At 32.9% G+C, this 18,180-nt stretch overlaps 1 protein-coding gene across 1 annotated transcript in view; it reads right to left on the reverse strand.

Moving 5' to 3' along the window:
- Positions 1–18,180, reverse strand: part of AHR (aryl hydrocarbon receptor) — a 49,527-nt gene that overhangs the window by 11,337 nt on the left and 20,010 nt on the right. The window contains exons 3-9 of the mRNA XM_077856652.1: positions 11,803–11,906; positions 8,867–8,956; positions 7,091–7,214; positions 5,702–5,832; positions 4,083–4,285; positions 3,267–3,376; positions 2,481–2,622 (exon numbers count right to left, since the gene is read on the reverse strand). Coding sequence (XP_077712778.1) covers positions 2,481–2,622; positions 3,267–3,376; positions 4,083–4,285; positions 5,702–5,832; positions 7,091–7,214; positions 8,867–8,956; positions 11,803–11,906 — 904 coding nt within the window. The remainder of the gene's footprint in view (positions 1–2,480; positions 2,623–3,266; positions 3,377–4,082; positions 4,286–5,701; positions 5,833–7,090; positions 7,215–8,866; positions 8,957–11,802; positions 11,907–18,180) is intronic.

Below are 18,180 nucleotides of genomic sequence, written 5' to 3' on the forward strand. Positions count from 1 at the left end.
GTAACAAAAAGACTACACAATCCCCAATGTAAAAAGTACATTCCACTATATTTCTAAAGAAATCATGAATAGAAAAAACAAAACCTGTCAAAACATTAGTACTGTAGTTGAAGTTGTACTTAAAAGGAAACTAATAGCTTAAAGAAAAGGTTGGAAAAATATCAAATTATACCCAAAGAAAGTAGAAGGAAGAAAATAATAAGCAGACAAAGTGAAATAGAAAACAAATATACAATAGGGAAAATCAACAAAAGTTGGATCCTTGAAAAGACTAAAAAACTAATGAAAAAAAAAAACAAAACTAATGGCCTTCTAGCAATAATAAGAGACAGGGAACAAATTTCTAATATCAGGAAATGTTTCTTAATCACTATAGATCTTACAATGAAAAAAAGACAATAGAGCATAAAAGAGAAAAATCATCATCATGTCTATGAATCCAGAGGAAGTATTTAATAAAATTCAATGTCATTCATGATGATAATATTTAGTAAACTAGAGAGAAAAGAAGCTTATAAATTAAAAAAAAGTATATATGTATATATAAATAGCAAAAGAAAACACTACCACAAACATCATACTCTACAGTAAAATACTAAAGAGTTTCCCCCTTAGACTGGAAAGAAGACAAAAATGAAACCTGATATCATTATCTTTTTGTTTTTAAAGATTTATTTATTCATTCATGAGAGACATAGAGAGAGAGGCAGAGACATAGGCAGAAGGAGAAGCTGACTCCTCACAGGGAGCCCGATGTGGGACTAGATCCTGGATCCTGGGATCACGCCCCAAGCCAGAGGCAGACACTCAACTTCTGAGCCACCCAGGCGTCGCAGTATCATTATTTCTTTCACATTTTATGGAGGACCTAACCAGTGCAATAAAGGAATTTTTTTAAAATAAATATCTAAAGATTAAAAAGAAAAAAATTACATACATGGTATATATTAGAAAATATTGAATAATCCAGACAACTTTTGAGAAAAAGTGGATTATAGTAAGGTCATTGAATACAAGACAGTATTAAAAAAAACAATGAAATGAAATGAAATGAAATAAATAAAATAAATAAAATAAATAAAATAAAATAAAAATTAAAATAAAATAAAATAAAATAAATAAAAATAAAAATAAAATAATAAAATAAAATAAAATAAAATAAAATAAAATAAAATAAAATAAAATAAAATAAAATAAAATAAAATAAAATAAAAATAACCAACAATTAGAAATTGCTATACAGGGACACCTGGGTGGCTCAGTGGTTGAGCATCTGCCTTTGGCTTGGGGGGTGATCCCAGGATTCTGGGATCAAGTCCCACATCAGGCTTCCCACACAGAGCCTGCTTCCTCCTCTGCCTCTCAGAGACCTGAGAGAGGTCTCTGCCTCTCTTTCTCTGTGTCTTTCATGAATAAATAAAATCTTAAAAAAAATAAATTGCTATACATACACCATTTAGAATACCATTGCAAAGGTTCAAGTATCTAGAAATAAAATTGAGAAAAAAATATAAGACTTGGGTAAGAAAAATACAACCCATTATTCAAACAAAGACAGGTATATATACCCATGTACCCATATGCCCATGTACATACATTTATTCACCATGTTCACGGGTTGGAACAATATTATGAAGACGTTAATTCTCCCAAAATAAGCTATAGTTTCAATGTAATTCCATTCAAAATCCCAACAGATACTCTGGTGGAAATTGACAACTGATTTCTAAAATATATATGGAAATATAAAGAACAGAGGACAGTCTTAAAGGAAAACAACAAAAAAACTCAACAGACATGATGGAGAGCATACACTCAGAGATCAAGATTTATTATAAAGATTGAGCAATGGACAATGTGTGGTTGGTGTGAAAATAGACAACTAGACTCATGGAATTCAGTCTAGCAATAATAAGAGATAGGGGGCAAATCCCCTAATTAAAATTCAGTGCAGGGGGGATAAGATGGCCTTTTCAATAAATGTTACTGGTCACTTGGATATACACATAAAGGAATATAGACATTGATCCTTAATAAAAAGCACACAGAAATATCAACTCTCTAGAGTGGAGAAAATATTTGCAATACAGTATTTGACAAAATACTCATTTATAGAATATGTAAGAAACCTAAAAACCACTGCCTGCTTAGAAAGTATACTAAACACAGCATTCTTCTAGATTTATTTTATTTTACAGATGGTATTACTTTTCATCTTCATATACCACAATAAAACCCTGGAGTTTTCATTGTTAATTCTCTTCTGTAGTTCTATAAGTTTGGTTGTTCAATAAAGTTTGTTAATTCTATCTTCTCAATGTCCTTCACTTATGCCTTCTTTCTATACATATTATCTTTTCAACTTTTATTTCCAGAGAAAACTCTCATAGGATTTATTTGGAAGTTTTCATGTAAGAGGATTTATAAGCAGTATCATTTAAAAAAATTAAAATATGAGACATTTTTGTCTTTGTACTTACGTTAGAGGTCTCTGAGTTGCAATGATATAATCTGGTCTTCCATTTTTATACACTAAACGTGCATTAGACTGAACCCAGGTCCATCGATTGTCTTTGGTAAGGAGCCTGAATACTATCATGCCACTCTCTCCTGTCTTAATCACTAAAATAAAATACAAAAATTATCAAACCCAAAATCAACATACTAAAGAAAATCTCTGAAACAAAGCCCCTCTAACATATTTTTCGATGTACTGATCATCAAATATGATAAATGTCTTGACAACTTTTAAGCACAGTTTATTAAAATGCATAGAAACAGTTGTTCAAAGTTGTTTTTTTCTATTTCAGCCTAAACTTATTATTTAGTAGGTTAAAGGGAAGATAGGTCAGAAAATCCTGGTAATACATGAAACTACAGAGTATACATTTTGGGGAAAACAAAAAGATAAAAATTATTTTCATTTTAAAAGGGGAACATTTCTATCATTTATGTTTAAAAATTGTGTAATAAAATGTTAATATATATTAATAGATTTATAAATTAATGATACCATTTAAAATGCTATTAAAAATTAAATAAAATGTTGGACAAATGGTCATTTTCCTAGTAATTAAACTGTTATATTCTTGTGTGGCAGCTATAGAGCACTTTAGAATAGAGTGTAATCCAGGGCTATCATAATGGTATGACACTAAGTGTAAGTTTATTCAAATAGTTACCTTAAATACATTATGTAATAATCTGAAATATGTACCAGAATGTATGCCACTTTTCAGGCATGCATACAAGGAAATACAACTTACTCCGGATATGGTACTCAGCACAATAAAGCATATCAGCAGCATGAATAAATTGGTATCCTGATCCCCTCATGCACAACTCTGCTTCAGTATAGCCTAAAACAAGTTTTCCTCTGTTTAAAAAAAAGGTAAAATAAGAAATTAGTTATATGCTCTTTTCTGCATTGTGTCTTCCTTGACATTCAGAATTTAACAGTAGCAGGTAGAAACAATCAATTCATGTAACTGCTTTCTTCTTTTTATGACTGTTAATTTAAGTTTTAGATGATTTTCATCTCTTGAACAAAGAACATGAAAATTAGCGTGGAAGATGAATCTAACAGAGTTACATACATAAAAAAGAATCTGTAATAAAAATGTTAGAATGCTCCATTTTGAGGGACAAAGTTTTTCAAACCGGTCTGCAATCCCATAGTTACAAGAAAAACAATTTTACATTTTGATATGATAAGAATGCTAATATCAAATCCACTTCATAATTTTCTGGAAGTTACTAAACTTCTAAAACTAAAAATCAAAGTTTGTATGTGTTAAAAATGTAAAATAAACCAACAATAAATGTCATCAGAATACTGAATCTTATTACTAAAATAAGCAAGTCATCTTTATGATACAGAAATTGTGATAAGTATTGTAAAAAATTTTAAGATGATCTGTGAGCCTGATGAAATTACTTTAAGAGGCTATAGTGAAAGAGTATGAAATAATCGCTCATATAATAATAAACATTACAAGGTATACTCTATGTTTCATATGCTAAGAGATTTACTGCAACAAAATATATATTTAATGAAACAAAACTGAAAAAGTTTTACTTACTTGGCATCACAAGCAGTAGGTGTAAAGTCTAGTTTGTGTTTGGTTCTAAAGATGAAATTTTTGGTTCGGATCTCAAGGATGGATGGTGGTTGAAGTGGAGTAGCTATTGCAAACAAAGCCAACTGAGGTGGCAGTATTGAACCATCTTTCCCTTTCTTGTTCTGTCCATGAAGATACTTTAACCTCCCTTGGAAATTCATTGCCTTAGAAAACCGAAACCAGTTCATTAAAATTAATGCTTAAAAATTGTTCATTTCAAAAGGCTCAATCATGGCCATTTCCAGTAGTCTTGATAATTCCATAAAAGTTCGTGAGGCTGACTAATGCTATTTTCATTCTTTTCTTCACAGGAAGCCCATTAACAACTATCCCCACAGGTAGTACAAACACTATCCTAAAAGGGCTGACAAGGGAGCTGTCACAACAAAATTATCTGTATCTTTCTCTGAGCTCACAATTGCCCTGTTATTAATACCTTCCTTCCCCTCACGATGGCATTCAGTACATATTTCCTCAATGAATGAATAGTGATAAAGTCATCAAGTACATACTAATTTTCAAATACAGATAAGCTATAGTCCATAGCTCACTGTCTATTTCATAACCTATGGTAATCTTTCATATAGAGATAAAATGCAATTTTATTAAGATGCTAGAATGAATAATCAAATCATGTAAAGAATGTAGAACTCTACTAACAATATAGGGCACTTTTAGAAGACAGGAAACAAAGAAACTTAAATGTGAAAATGATCAATTTAGTTGCTTAGAAGTGTATTAACCAGGCTGAGCAATGATTCTGACCTCAGTATATGACAGCAACACAAGGAAGAAAAGACCCAAGTATACAAATTCTATCTCAGAAATACATATTAATTGATCATCAGTACTAAGAAAACTACCTCAAAGCACAATTCTAACTGTGGGTCAGCAAAATTACCTTCACAAATAAACACATCAACAAAAATAACTGCTAATATTTAAGATTTTATTATCTATTTCAAAGTCCTGATAATTCACAAAAGTAATATGTATCATGCTTTATATTCTCTTCTGTACCCATTGGAGTGCACTATCTTAAGGACAAAGACTCCTTCCACTCTGAGTATCCTGCTAAACCTGCTTGCTCCCTGATTATCTTGTTCAGGTGTTCAAGCTACACAATGGCAGCTCATACCACATGACAATTCTGCAATCACGAATATACAATCATTTTTAGATAGCAATTACTGTAGCTGTGTAGAAAAAGCTATGATAATATTTCTGACTGGCAAGGATTAAATCCAAAGAGGGTAAGCATTTTGCTCCTAAAAAAGGGCTACAAAGTTCTCTGTCTTACATATTATGAAATCCTGAAAATAGGCAGGATCAAGGTTCTATGATATTTCACTCAGTCTTTGTTACTACATCCTAAAAGATTAAGATTTTGAGTTATGGAAGATACTAAAATCTGAAAAAAGTAATTTTTAAGTTACTTTCCTTCATGAAATTATTTCTTAAAGGAGTTTTAAATATCAAACTCAAATCTAACCAAAGAAAGTAGTTTCAGTTTTCTTTTTTTTTTTTTGCTTTCTGAAACTTAATAGAAATTGCCAATATCATAAGACTTTGCACCTTACCAGAAAACCGGACGAATTATCCAACAGACACCTTAGTCGGCACACGAAGCTCCTTTCCATTAAGGAAGAGTTTTCTGGAGGAAGCTGGTCTGGGTTATAACAGACTACTGGCTGTGGCAGCCCATTAGCGTCTGTAGAAATAATAGCAACACAAATTTACGCATTTTGCCGTACAATCAAGTGTTTGGAGAGCTGAAATTTGCATTAATTTCTAAATTGGATTCTGTTCTGATACAAAAAAGATTCATTTTCAGAAGAGTAGCTAATGAAAAGAAACTAAAATGCACAGAATATCACTTTTACTACATAGAACTTTACTCAGTTTTGTTTTTATTTCTATTGTCAAAAATATCTATATTTTCCAATGCCTTTTATCTTCTTAACACTTTTCATAGACTTTTTTTTAAGATTTTATTTATTTATCCATGAGAGACACAGAGAGAGAGAGAGAGAGGCAGAGACACAGGCAGAGGGAGAAGCAGGCTCCAGGCAGGGAGCCTGACGTGGGACTCGATCCCAGGTCTCCAGGATCACGCCCCGGGCTGTGGGCAGCGCTAAACCGCTGAGCCACCCGGGCTGCCCACTTTCCTAGACTTCTAAAAGCACTGCAGAGGGAAAAGGTTTTTTTTTTTTAAGATTTTATGTATTTATTCATGAGAGACAGAGAGAGAGAGAGGCGCCGAGACACAGGCAGAGGGAGAAGCAGGCTCCACACAGGGAGCCCGATGTGGGACTCAATCCCGTGACTCCAAAATCGCGCTCCAGGCTGAAGGCAGGTGCTAAACTGCTGAGCTACCCAGGGATTACGAAAAGTTTTTTTATACTTGCATATTCTATTTTGCTTTTTTATTTGGTCCATTCGATAGACAGAACAATTTATACATACTTGAGTATCAACCTTACACATTCCTTCCAGTCTCTCAAAATATTATATGTGATTTTTATAAAATATATTACTGAGAGGGGCGTCTGGGTGGCTCAGTTAAGCATCCAGTTCTTATTGTGGTTCAGGTCGTGGTCTCAGGGTGTGGGACCAAGCCCTAAATATTCCTCAGCAAGGAATCAGCTTCTCTCTCTCTCCCTCAGTCACTTCCCCCACCTGTGCACAATCAATCAAATAAATAATAAATAATTTTTTTAAAAAAAATTAAAATATATTACTGAGTATGGTAACACTTTCTTGCTTGAAATTCATCAATAATTTGTCAAAATATTCCTTAGGTCACTAAGCTCTTTGTTATCTGGCTGGAGCCTACAACCACAGACTAATGTCTTCCTACTTCTTTCCAACCTTCACCATAGAGTTATACATCTCCCAGAGGTTCTGGCCTCCTTTCAGAGAACTGTTATCAAGAAATCACCATACTGTCTTTTGGCAAACATTCTTACCATCAACTCCTTGTCCAGAGTCTGTACACTGTGAAGGGTTTAATGTCCAGTGTAGCTGACGCTGAAATTCACCTCGGTCTTCAGTATGAATAAGTTCATATACGCTCTGATGTATGACATCAGACTAAAGAAAAAAGATACAAGGAGACTTTTTTAAAGTACTGATTTAAAAAACGTGGTTTACTAAATTAATATCAAAACGTAGCTAGATTACTGAGTGCTTGTCAGCAGTGACAAATGTATGTCAGATGGTCGCAAAACTCTCTAGTCATCCAAGATAGGAAAAGCTAGAGCGAGCAGAACACTGTAACCGGTCAGCCAAAAGTTAACTACCATCACTTCCCTACTTGAATGCTTTTCAGCCAACTAAGTCATCTTCTCATTCCTTAATTGCAACACATTCAGTTCTGCTCATTTTAAATTTATTGATCTTTTAAATCCTACTTCTTTCACAAAACCTTGTCTGAAAATCTAGCACCTTAGACTTCTCTAACGCTTAAAAGTATTATGTATTTCTTTCACTGTCCTCTAATGATTTTCTTTAAACTTTTACTTCTAGCTTACTCCAGAAGAGTAAAGGATCATGCTTTTACCAGCTTAGATTCCTTCTTCTACCTCTTGCCTCTCAGTAAGTCAGGCTTTGTGGCAGGGCCAGATTCCACTATCTATCGAGTTTAGCTATCTAAACCTCCCTGTGTACTTAATCTAGCATTAAACCATCTTAATGCCATCTATTCTCCAATTGCCAGAGTTCTCATCTAAAACACAGACTGCAGCATACACAGTCCCTTAACAAAAACTAAAGACTCTTGGTGGTTTCTATTGTGTATACAACATAGTTTAAATTTCAGTCTATATAACACTGTAGACGCTGCTATTCCAACCAGCACCCTTGGCATCACCTGTGAGCTTGTGAGAAATGCAAACTGACAGGCCCCACTCTGACCCAAACTGAATCAGATTATCTGGAAGTAAGGCCCAAAGATTTTCGAGTTTTACATGAAGTTTAAGTGAGTCCTACACATATTAGAATTTAAAAATGCTGGCACATAAGAATAGCTAACATTCAAGGGTATTTACAAACTGTTCTCAAATTATACCAAATATTTTTGTCCCTCAAATATGACAATCACCACTCCATTTATGCACCATTTATTCAATAACACTAAACAAACCAAACATGTTCATCTCTTAAAGTACTTCTGGTCTACTACTGCTTAACATAGTTCTACCTTTTCTTTCCTGTGTTCTCTCTACAACTGCCCACCCACCTGAATCTTATGCTTTCTTTAGGTTAGCTTAAATACCATTTCCTTCAGGAAAGTTTCCATTATCAGCTTAAGACAGAATTAAAGGTTTAAGCTATGATACTTTGCCTGTACCTTTACATATCACTTCATTCACTTCACAGTTGCCGTATGCCCTCCGGTATCCATAACTAATGGGATGGCAAATATTCCCTTGTCTGCCCCCCATCCAAAGTGTATCTGCCCCTAACCTGAATGTTTCTTATATATAAGAGTCTTTAATAAGTGTAAGATGAAACACAATATGTATGAATCTCATAAATATTTAAGAAAATTGTAAATTTTCTTGTAGTAAATTAATAGTATAAAAATTTTAGCTAAAAATATATTTTTACTTTAAAGCATATTTTGATTGATATTTTATATATACAAATTATCTTTTATGTCCCTAAAACATACAATACATAAAAAGTAGAGTTAATTCTCCAAAAAAAATTTTTTTTGCATGGCTTGAGAAAAATATACTTACCTGCTGAAACCCTAGGTAATCTTGTATGGTAGAAGAAGCATAAAAGACCAAAGCATCTGTGGTGACAACCAGCACAAAGCCATTCAGAGCCTACAAGGAAAAAGATTATAAAATTAGTAATGTGACTAAATAACAATATTGCCACTCATAAACTGACTTCAGTTACGGTTATCACTTTTATTGCTGAAAAATCTCTCTTTAAAATGGCTAAAATGATAACATCTCATAAACACAGATATACCATATACTGTGGAATGAAAAGAATCTATTTATACCTTTTGATTTAGGTAAGGAAAAGCTGACAGCTAAACTTAATGTTCAATCACAGTAACTTCAATAAAAAACTGGTTTCTTTTTCCTCATGCTTTGGGTGTTCAGAGATCATAGCTATAGTACTGGTGAATGCCCTCAAATGAATGGTGGTGGCACCCACCGGGAACTGAAATGTTTAATAACACCTTCAAAATTAAATAGTCTTAAATTTCAGTTAGCAGTTACACCCAATTTTGTATTTTTTTCCTTCTGAAATATCTTTTTTTATAGAGAAGAGTATCCATTGATGATATGCATTTTCTTTTGTGGAGAGTCATGATTGTTCAAACAGTGAAATGAATTTAGTACTTTCCAATAAACTCCTTATGCCAGAAAGCACAAAGATAATTTAAGATACAGTATCACAAGCTTTTAGACAAATGTTAATTGTCAAAAATAAAACAAAAAAGCCTTTAAAAAGAATATATGCATGCCAATTTTATGTATCTCTCAAAAGATCTTAAATACTATTTGGAAGAAGGTTATTACTTATATTGAATTATTAGTGAACAAACAGAATATGTTAATTACATATTAATGAAAGAGATTATTATTCTTTAGTATTAGTCACAAAGATTTGCACTACTTATCTGAAAATCATGATGAGGTTCACTTACTATTTAATATGAGAGAAATAAGTTGCAACTGATAGTGTTATTTATGGTTTCAACTTCTGCTAACTCAAAAATGAAGCTGTAGATTCTGATAGGCATGATAGTAAATAGCAGCAGGCAGAAGATGATTAAACAAATGAAAATGACTGAAATAAATGATGGATAATGAAAAGAGAAAGTCATTTTTTTTAAAAGATTTTGTTTATTATACATGAGAAACACACACAGAGAGAGAAAGAGATGCAGAGACACAGGCAGAGGGAGAAGCAGGCTCCATGCAGGGAGCCCCACGTGGGACTCGATCCCGGGACTCCAGGATCACACCCTGGCCTGAAGGCAGCACTAAACCACTGAGCCACCTGGGCTGCCCGAGAAAGTCATTTTTATTTTTAAACCTTATATAATACTAATGAATTTAAGCTAAGCTTGAAAGTATTTTAAATTTTTCGCAATAAAACACGATGTAACATTTTCTTTATCTCCTTTGTTAAAACTAAAGGAAATGATTTCTCATTAAAAATGTCACGGCAAGTAGTATATTGTATCTCTGGAAACATTCTCTATGCCTTAGGGATACTTGGTTGATAACCACATGTTGAAAGTATAGTTAGATGTCATTATGGCAACTGTATGTAATGAAATACACCATTTTTCATATGTCTACAATGTTCTTGATCATCTGTTTCAGACGAGATCCAGCCAACTGGGTCCTAGCAAATCATATAATATGCAATGCTTCCTATTGGAAACTAATTTACAAGTGATATCCAACATAATTTGTAACAGATGCATTTATTTTAAATACCTAAATGTTTCCAATTTTCAGAAAATTAAAAACTAATACTAGTCTTGCATTAATATCATTTTTATTCTCTGTCCTTGACATAGTATATGCATACAATTTGCCTAAATATTCTAGGAGGGAAAAAATCATTGGCCCATAATTTAAACTGCTTTATCAAATGTTAAGCATTCCATATTTGTTTATTTTCTCTTGAAGTGTAGGACTTCCTTATTACTTTACTCCAGAACCCGAGGTGTGTGTTTAATCATATAAAGCAGCAATTATAAAAATGTTTTCCTATGACCTGAATAAGGAGTCTTTACGTTTGAAGCTATTATATAAATAAAGATCCTCAGCCAGGGCCAGGAAGAGGACTCATGCTTGAATACATTTAATTTGTTTAACCTAATGGGAGCAAAAGTTAATTTTCACAATTACAAAAATAATAAAAAATGTTAAAATTATTGAGTTACACATAAACATTTTCAGAATGAATTAAAGGAGTTAGTAAAAGTTGCAGCTACTTTCTGTCACAAAAGGAAACTAAGTTCTTTACTCTGTTCACTGGATGGAATTGAAAATGATCACATAATAGTAATAGCACATAGCACAGCACACATCTTCATTCTATCCTTTTTTTTTCAGCAAAATAAATACCTGAGAATTTTAGATGAGAATTAAACATCGTATCAGTTCCAAAAAATAGAGTGAAAAAAAAATAAAATAGTTTTACAAACAAATCTAAAAACTCTCCGAGTTCTAAAGCAAAAATTAGGGCTTCTAGTTGTTGAGAAAAAACTTTAGCATGTTGATACGACATGACGTAGCTAAGAGACAATACAGTTATAAGAACATAATGAAAAATGAAATTTAGTTTAGGAGCAATATTGAACTATTAAGTAAATGTAATTAACTGTTTTAATAAAGTGGTACTCCTGAAAAAGCGTATGTAAATTCAATGTCTTAAATGAGAACCTTTGAAATAATCTAGGAGTTCTTTCTAGTTAAAGAAATACAACAGGGAAATCGCTAAGTAGACTTCTAATCTACTTGATACAATTACATTTTTTCACATACTAGCGACACAACACCACTATTGCAGTTCAGATGAAGTGACATGAAATACTGGGTGAGTTCTAAATAAACTGGAGTAACTAAAAGACTGATTCATTAATCTTTCATTTACCATGTCTTTATTATGAGAAACTACATTTACTAAAATTTACCTGTAATAAGAATTCTCCTTCTTGCAGATGCAGACCTTCTCTGAATTTTGTTCTACAGTTTTCCTGGACTTCATTTCTGTCAGTTGGGGAGGACTGTAATGCAACTATGCAGAAAAGGGAAAAGCAATGATATAGTAAGTAGTTTTTCAAGTAAGTGACTTCAAAGGGCTGTAATGGAAAATCTCCATATACTTAACAGAGACACAATGTGAAATACTGTCCACTAGTACTATAATGACTAAGTATAATCCTTTGTCAATAAGTGGTTTCCAAATCAGTGGACAGATTGCTAAAAATAATTACCAATAAATAATTTATTAAAAAACAATAAAGTATTAAAAATAATTTGTGATGAGCTCAATAGGATTTTTGGCATGTAACTTAAGAGTTTTAAAGAACTGCATGGTGCTGCTATAAAAACTCTCCCCACTCTTACTCATTTACTTATAAGGTTCCTCAGAACATGACCTGTAAAAATGATTTTACTATCAATATATACATATCTAAACAGTGAACATATAGTGGTGAGGAGGAAGAATCAACCATCAGCCTTATTAAGAAATATATTTCCATTAAGGTTAGAATCCTTCTGTCTAGCTTTAGAGTAAAAAGCAAGTAGTATTGTTACTAGAGTCTTGTTAAATTTGTAAATCAATACACGAAGAATTAACATCTTTATGATTTTGAATCATTCTATCCAAGAACATGTTCTTCCTTTTGTTTAAATCTGTATTTTTTGTCCCACTAGAGTATTTTGAAATTGTTCACAAAAAAGATTTGCATATTAACTTTTATGTTTATTTCTACATATTCCGTTTCTTAAAGTGGCTTCTCCATTATTATCTTCTAACTGCTTGTGGATTATATATATAAGGGGAAGTCTGATGCCATGGCAGGATGCTTACTCCTGGAGGTAGCAGGTTATAACACTCTCTCTCCTTCTCTGTCATCTCTCTTCTTTATCTCGTGTGTGTGTGTGTGTGTGTGTGTGTGTGTGCGTGTGTCTTGTATAGTCTGGGAGGCAACACAACTGAAGAGTAGTAAGAGCTATTGTGTACTTACTTAGAATTTTTCCAAGCACTCTCAAATATCATTTCATTTAATATTGGTAAGTGACAGAATGAAGTTCAAATCTTAGCTTTGCCATTTACTAAATGTGTAGGCTTTCTGAGCCTATGTCCCAAAACGTGAACTGGTAATTGAAAACAAAACCCAAAAAAACCATGTTGCTCAGTTATTCTGAAGAATAATGAGAATATATGTGAAGTTCCTGGCATATGGCAGCTCAGAAGTTCAATAAATGGTAACTTTATTAGCAGTGTTTCCCAGATCCTATAGGCTAGTTTGTTAAAAAGTATAGCCTTTTTTTATAAAATCACAATGTATTTCCATTTCCTGATCTGTTTTTAAACATCAATATTTAAATACGAGAAATCATTAAATAACATTGACTTTGAGGGCAGCCCCAGTGGCTTAGTGGTTTAGGGCCTGATCCTGGAGACCCGGGATCGAGTCCCACGTGGGGCTCCCTGCATGGAGCCTCCTTATCCCTCTGCCTGTGTCTCTGCCCCTCTCTTTCTCTCTCTCTCTCTCTCTCTCTCTCTCTCTGTGTCTCTCACGAATAAATAAGTAAAATCTTAAAAAAAAAAAAAAGAAAAAAAGCACAGACTTTAATATTCTTTTTAAGACTCATTTCATTAGATTTCTATTGTGCCAAAGATAATCTGGTTCAGTGGAAAACTAGATTTACTAATAACCAGATTTTCTCTCAGTTTGAGTAAAGCTTCACACATAACACATTTTCATGCTGAAATATATTTTCTGGTAAATCAGTGCATGTGTCACACCGCAATCTTATGCCAAGTTCTTGCCTTTGCAGAACCTGAAACATACTTCTTTTAAAGAGGCCAAAAGTTTGGCCTCTGTAACAATTTCAAAAGGCCAGAGAACATATTTCCTTAGGGCAAAAAAAAAAAAAAATTGAGGTACATAAATTGATCTAACAGTTAATCAGGACCAAAGGAAATGCTTTCATCTTCATTGAAAGAGACAAGAGAAAAAAGGTCTCTTCTCCCTTCCTATTCTGCTGCTGCTTGCTTTCTAACGGCCAAATTTGTTTAAATGCATTAAAAGCTCACAATGTCAGGGTTATCTACACTCTCTTACTTTTTAAAAGCTCCAGTATGAGGCACCATTTAAGGGTTACCATATGTCAGTAAGATGCACCATTAAAAAGAAAACAACAAAACCCTCACATTGTAAAAAGCAGCAAAGTAATTGTAAAAATGGGTAGATGTTACTAGTATCAAATTTTGAAATGTCTAAATTATCATATTAGGAATCTTTTAAAATGAATTTCTAATTAATAGAATTGATGTCAGTTCCAGCTAGAGTTACTGGACCACCAAGATCATTCATCTCAGAATAATCTATGATTTGTTTCTGACCCTGTATTAGGGATACTGGCCAACATAAATGGACATCAAACAGACTCTGCCTTTAGTTGGGAATATAAATTATGGAAAATAAATGACTAGAGAAGAATGTCAGAAACATTAAGTAGCTGAATGGGATTTAATTAAAGTATTACAGGAACTTGAAAGAAAAAATAAAGAGAAGAAACTCTTTTTCAACACCAATGCTTACAACTGTAAATGTTGGGAGGTAAATATTTAATATGTGTAAGGGAAAAGCAACAGGCACATTTTAAAGAAAGATCAATGGAGAGTTCTTCTAAAAATATTTCTGTTGCTCTTATGTTTAAAGTTAATAATTAGTAAAGGATTTAAGTAAATACTGTGCAAAGATGAGTCTAGGAAAGATGAATTCCCTTCACATTCTTTTTAAAAATATACTACTGTGACTTTTTAGAAATCTTATCTATGTCTGAGCCTCTTGACCCATACTAGGCAATTTCTGCCCTTCCACGAAGTTTATCCTCTATCTGACCTCATACCCACTACCTCTCCCTTCTTAAAATTGCTAGAGCTACCTTAATACTAGTCACTTCCACGTATATATTTCTAGCCTCGGTTAGACAGCAACAGAAGAGTAATATGAATGTGGAGTACTATTACCAGTGTACTTCCTACCACTTAAGTGGCCTTAAATAACTTCCTTAATAATAATATGTGATACTTACTGAACACATTCCATATACCAAGAAGTTTCTATATATTAGATCTTATTAATCTTTATAATAATATCCTATCAGACTGGTATTATTTTGTCCTTTCAATGAAACTGAGACTCAGATGAAGAAACTGTCTCCAGGTCAGAGTTTGAAGTAGTGGAGCCTAGATCAAACCCAGATAGCCTGACCCTATGTGTTCAAGTTATTATTAACCACCTGTTGGACTTCATCTGTACTTGAGGACAATGATACTTCTGCAGACAAATTCTTTTTAGGGCTAAAATAAGAGGCAGGGTACCTGAGTAACAAATGGAATACATAATTTACAGCCCAGGACAGCTGAGTTGATATACCCTCAAATCATTATGAAAAGATGACACGAAAAAATGAGTATCAGGACTGCTATGATGCCTATACAACAAAAATTTGAAAGTACTTCACAGCTGTAAGTTATAAAAATTATACACATAATCAGATGCACGAATACTTGAAACATTACATCACTGGAGTTAAATATATGACACTTCATAGAAACAAAATGTAATATCAGAAAGTAAGTCACAACCAATTCTGCTACTTGAGAAGCATTTGCTGTAATAAACAGACATTTATTAAAATCCTCCCCACCTGCAAGAACACTACACCTTCCAAAATATAAAGACCTGAGTTTAAACAGTCTGTGGAATATTAAGATAATAAAGCACTGAAATATTTCAACTATTTCCTCATTGAGATCAATGAAGGAATTACACAAGCATTTAATCTAATTGATGAAGGAAACCAGAGTATAAATATTACCAGAATATTATCAAATAGTCATTTTACCAAGTGATTCAAGTCTTACTCCCTCAAGTATTTAACCATAACTGTTTCCTATATGACACTTTCCTTCCTTAGACATCTAAGCTTGGATTTCCACTTCTCCCTACAAGCCAAATATTTCCTCTTTGAAAAACATGCTCCAAATTGTTCAACAGAAAAATTCACTAAGAAGAAATATTGGCATGTAGTAAACTATATTTTGTATGTTACTGCAATTTGCAATTAAACAGAAAGATGACATGGTAAATATCTTGCCAGGAAAAAGCATAAGACTTTTAAATCCTCTTGTGTTGATATAAATTCAATTTATTTTATAATAACATTTATCATCCCCTTTATTACTTCTGGCAGAAAAAGTTAAATTCCATTCTCACATTGATATAAGCATACAAGAGAGCACAGCTATCACTATAAAATTCAACCACATAAACTTCTATAAGTTACAAAGGGTTAGGTAATGCAGTATTTCTTGAATATAAGGAAAACACCCCTAGATTAGTCTAGTATAATCAGTATTTACAAATAATTTCCAAATAATATATTAAGTGTACCTAATGAGAGTTCTTCTAAATACTTGGGGGTGAGAGAGAGAGAGAGAGATTTCAACACAAAGATTTTGGTGTTTGTAAATGAAGTGTTCCTTTGGGGAGAAGAAGGAAGAAACTGAAATTAAAGAAAACTGTACTATATTCTCAATTTCCAGGACACAAAGATTAGGTTTACACAGTTTACGCAGTAGTTTCTGATGATACTGACAGATTTTTTTTTTCTACCTAGAAATTACTAATCACTAAGGCAGAATAAAAGTAAATTCAGTTTTTAAACATGCAAATGTTAGTCTGTATCTTTATGAATGAATGTAGGTTGCATAACTGGTAGTTTACTCTCTTTTTAGCAAATCTGAAAAACATCATTTTAAAGCTGAGTAAGTCCTTAAAAGTTAGACCTATATCTGCTTAACATTTTCCCAGTTTTACATTTATACACAATTCTATTGTAACTATATTAGGTCTCTGAATTAGCAAAACCAACAGCAGCTTAGTTTACCTTTTCAGTGGGGAATGAGTTGCACTGAGCTTTCCACACATACAAGAGTGGAATTCAAATTGCATTCTGTAGCAGAATTTAATCAAGTAGAGCAGTGATTCTCAAAATTTCAGACATTAGAATCGCCAGGAAAGCTATGGCTATTAATACCTGTTGCTGGACTTCACCCTCTAAAATTTCTGATTTAGGAGGTTTAGGATGGGGGCTTACAGTTTGCACTATTGGAAATTCATAATTTTGGAAATAACTTATAAATGTTCCAGATCTCATTCCCTTATTATTTTCTAAAATTATCATTCCTCTACTTAAAGAGTGCTCTTAATATGAATGTCTTCAGGAAATAACTCAATGCCAATTTTATAAAGATAAAAAAGAAGCACATAATTCAAGAATGAAACAAAAAATAACAAAAATACTGTATGTATACAAATAGAACAAGTAGCACACTGCCCTGTTTATATCTTCACCAAAGCAAGCCATGTCACCTTTCCCTGAACAGATTTTCTAGATTTGAGTGTGTGCCACTTCTGAAAAATGAAATATGGGGATATAAATTATTACATATTATGCTATAAAGCTAAAAAATTTATTAGCAAATTTCCATCTCTAAATCAAAATACAAAATGAATTCAAGAGATTGTCAGATGATATGATATGAATGGTCTGAAAGGCCTCTATGCATATTGAACAATGACCACAAAATCATCCATGAAAATAAGTAAAATATCACTATTCCACAAGAAATAATTATAATTTATGTAACAATTTTAATTATAAAATTGACTTCACACATCTCATATTTTTAGGGTAAATCTACCACAAACTTAAAACCTGGGGCAAGCAAGCATTCTTACTGTCCATGCTGAGAAGATAAAGACCCTGAGCAACAGTGAGGTTAAAGGTCATATCAAAGGCCACAGGATTAGTCTCTCTGTCTCCTGTCTACCAGTGCTTTTGTTAGATGACAATCTCCCTCCACCATCCTAAGATACAGAGAAGGAACCTCCCTAACATAGAGACCAGACACATAACACTGGATACTATCAAGAATCCAGCTGACAAAAGAATATCTGTAAAACTGACCATAAAAGGCACCTCACACCATATGAGAAAATTTAAGGCTAGAAGAAACCAGAATAATTAAATACAATTTTAGGCTAAATTGACTCAATGTGACTGCTTGTTTCCTTTCTCAACCTCCCACTGCAAACACCTGAATGGTTTCCTGGCCTCTAAGGACAATCAAGGACCGTAATATTACTCCTGTAATACTATGATTTTTCTGTATGGACTTTAATTTCATTTTAGTTTATATTTTCATGTGCAATCTTCTTTTGACCCTCTAATTCAAGAACTTGAAACACCAAATGAAGGCA

The sequence above is a fragment of the Canis aureus genome, chromosome 18 (genome assembly GCF_053574225.1).
Source record: "Canis aureus isolate CA01 chromosome 18, VMU_Caureus_v.1.0, whole genome shotgun sequence".
Taxonomy (NCBI): domain Eukaryota; kingdom Metazoa; phylum Chordata; class Mammalia; order Carnivora; family Canidae; genus Canis; species Canis aureus.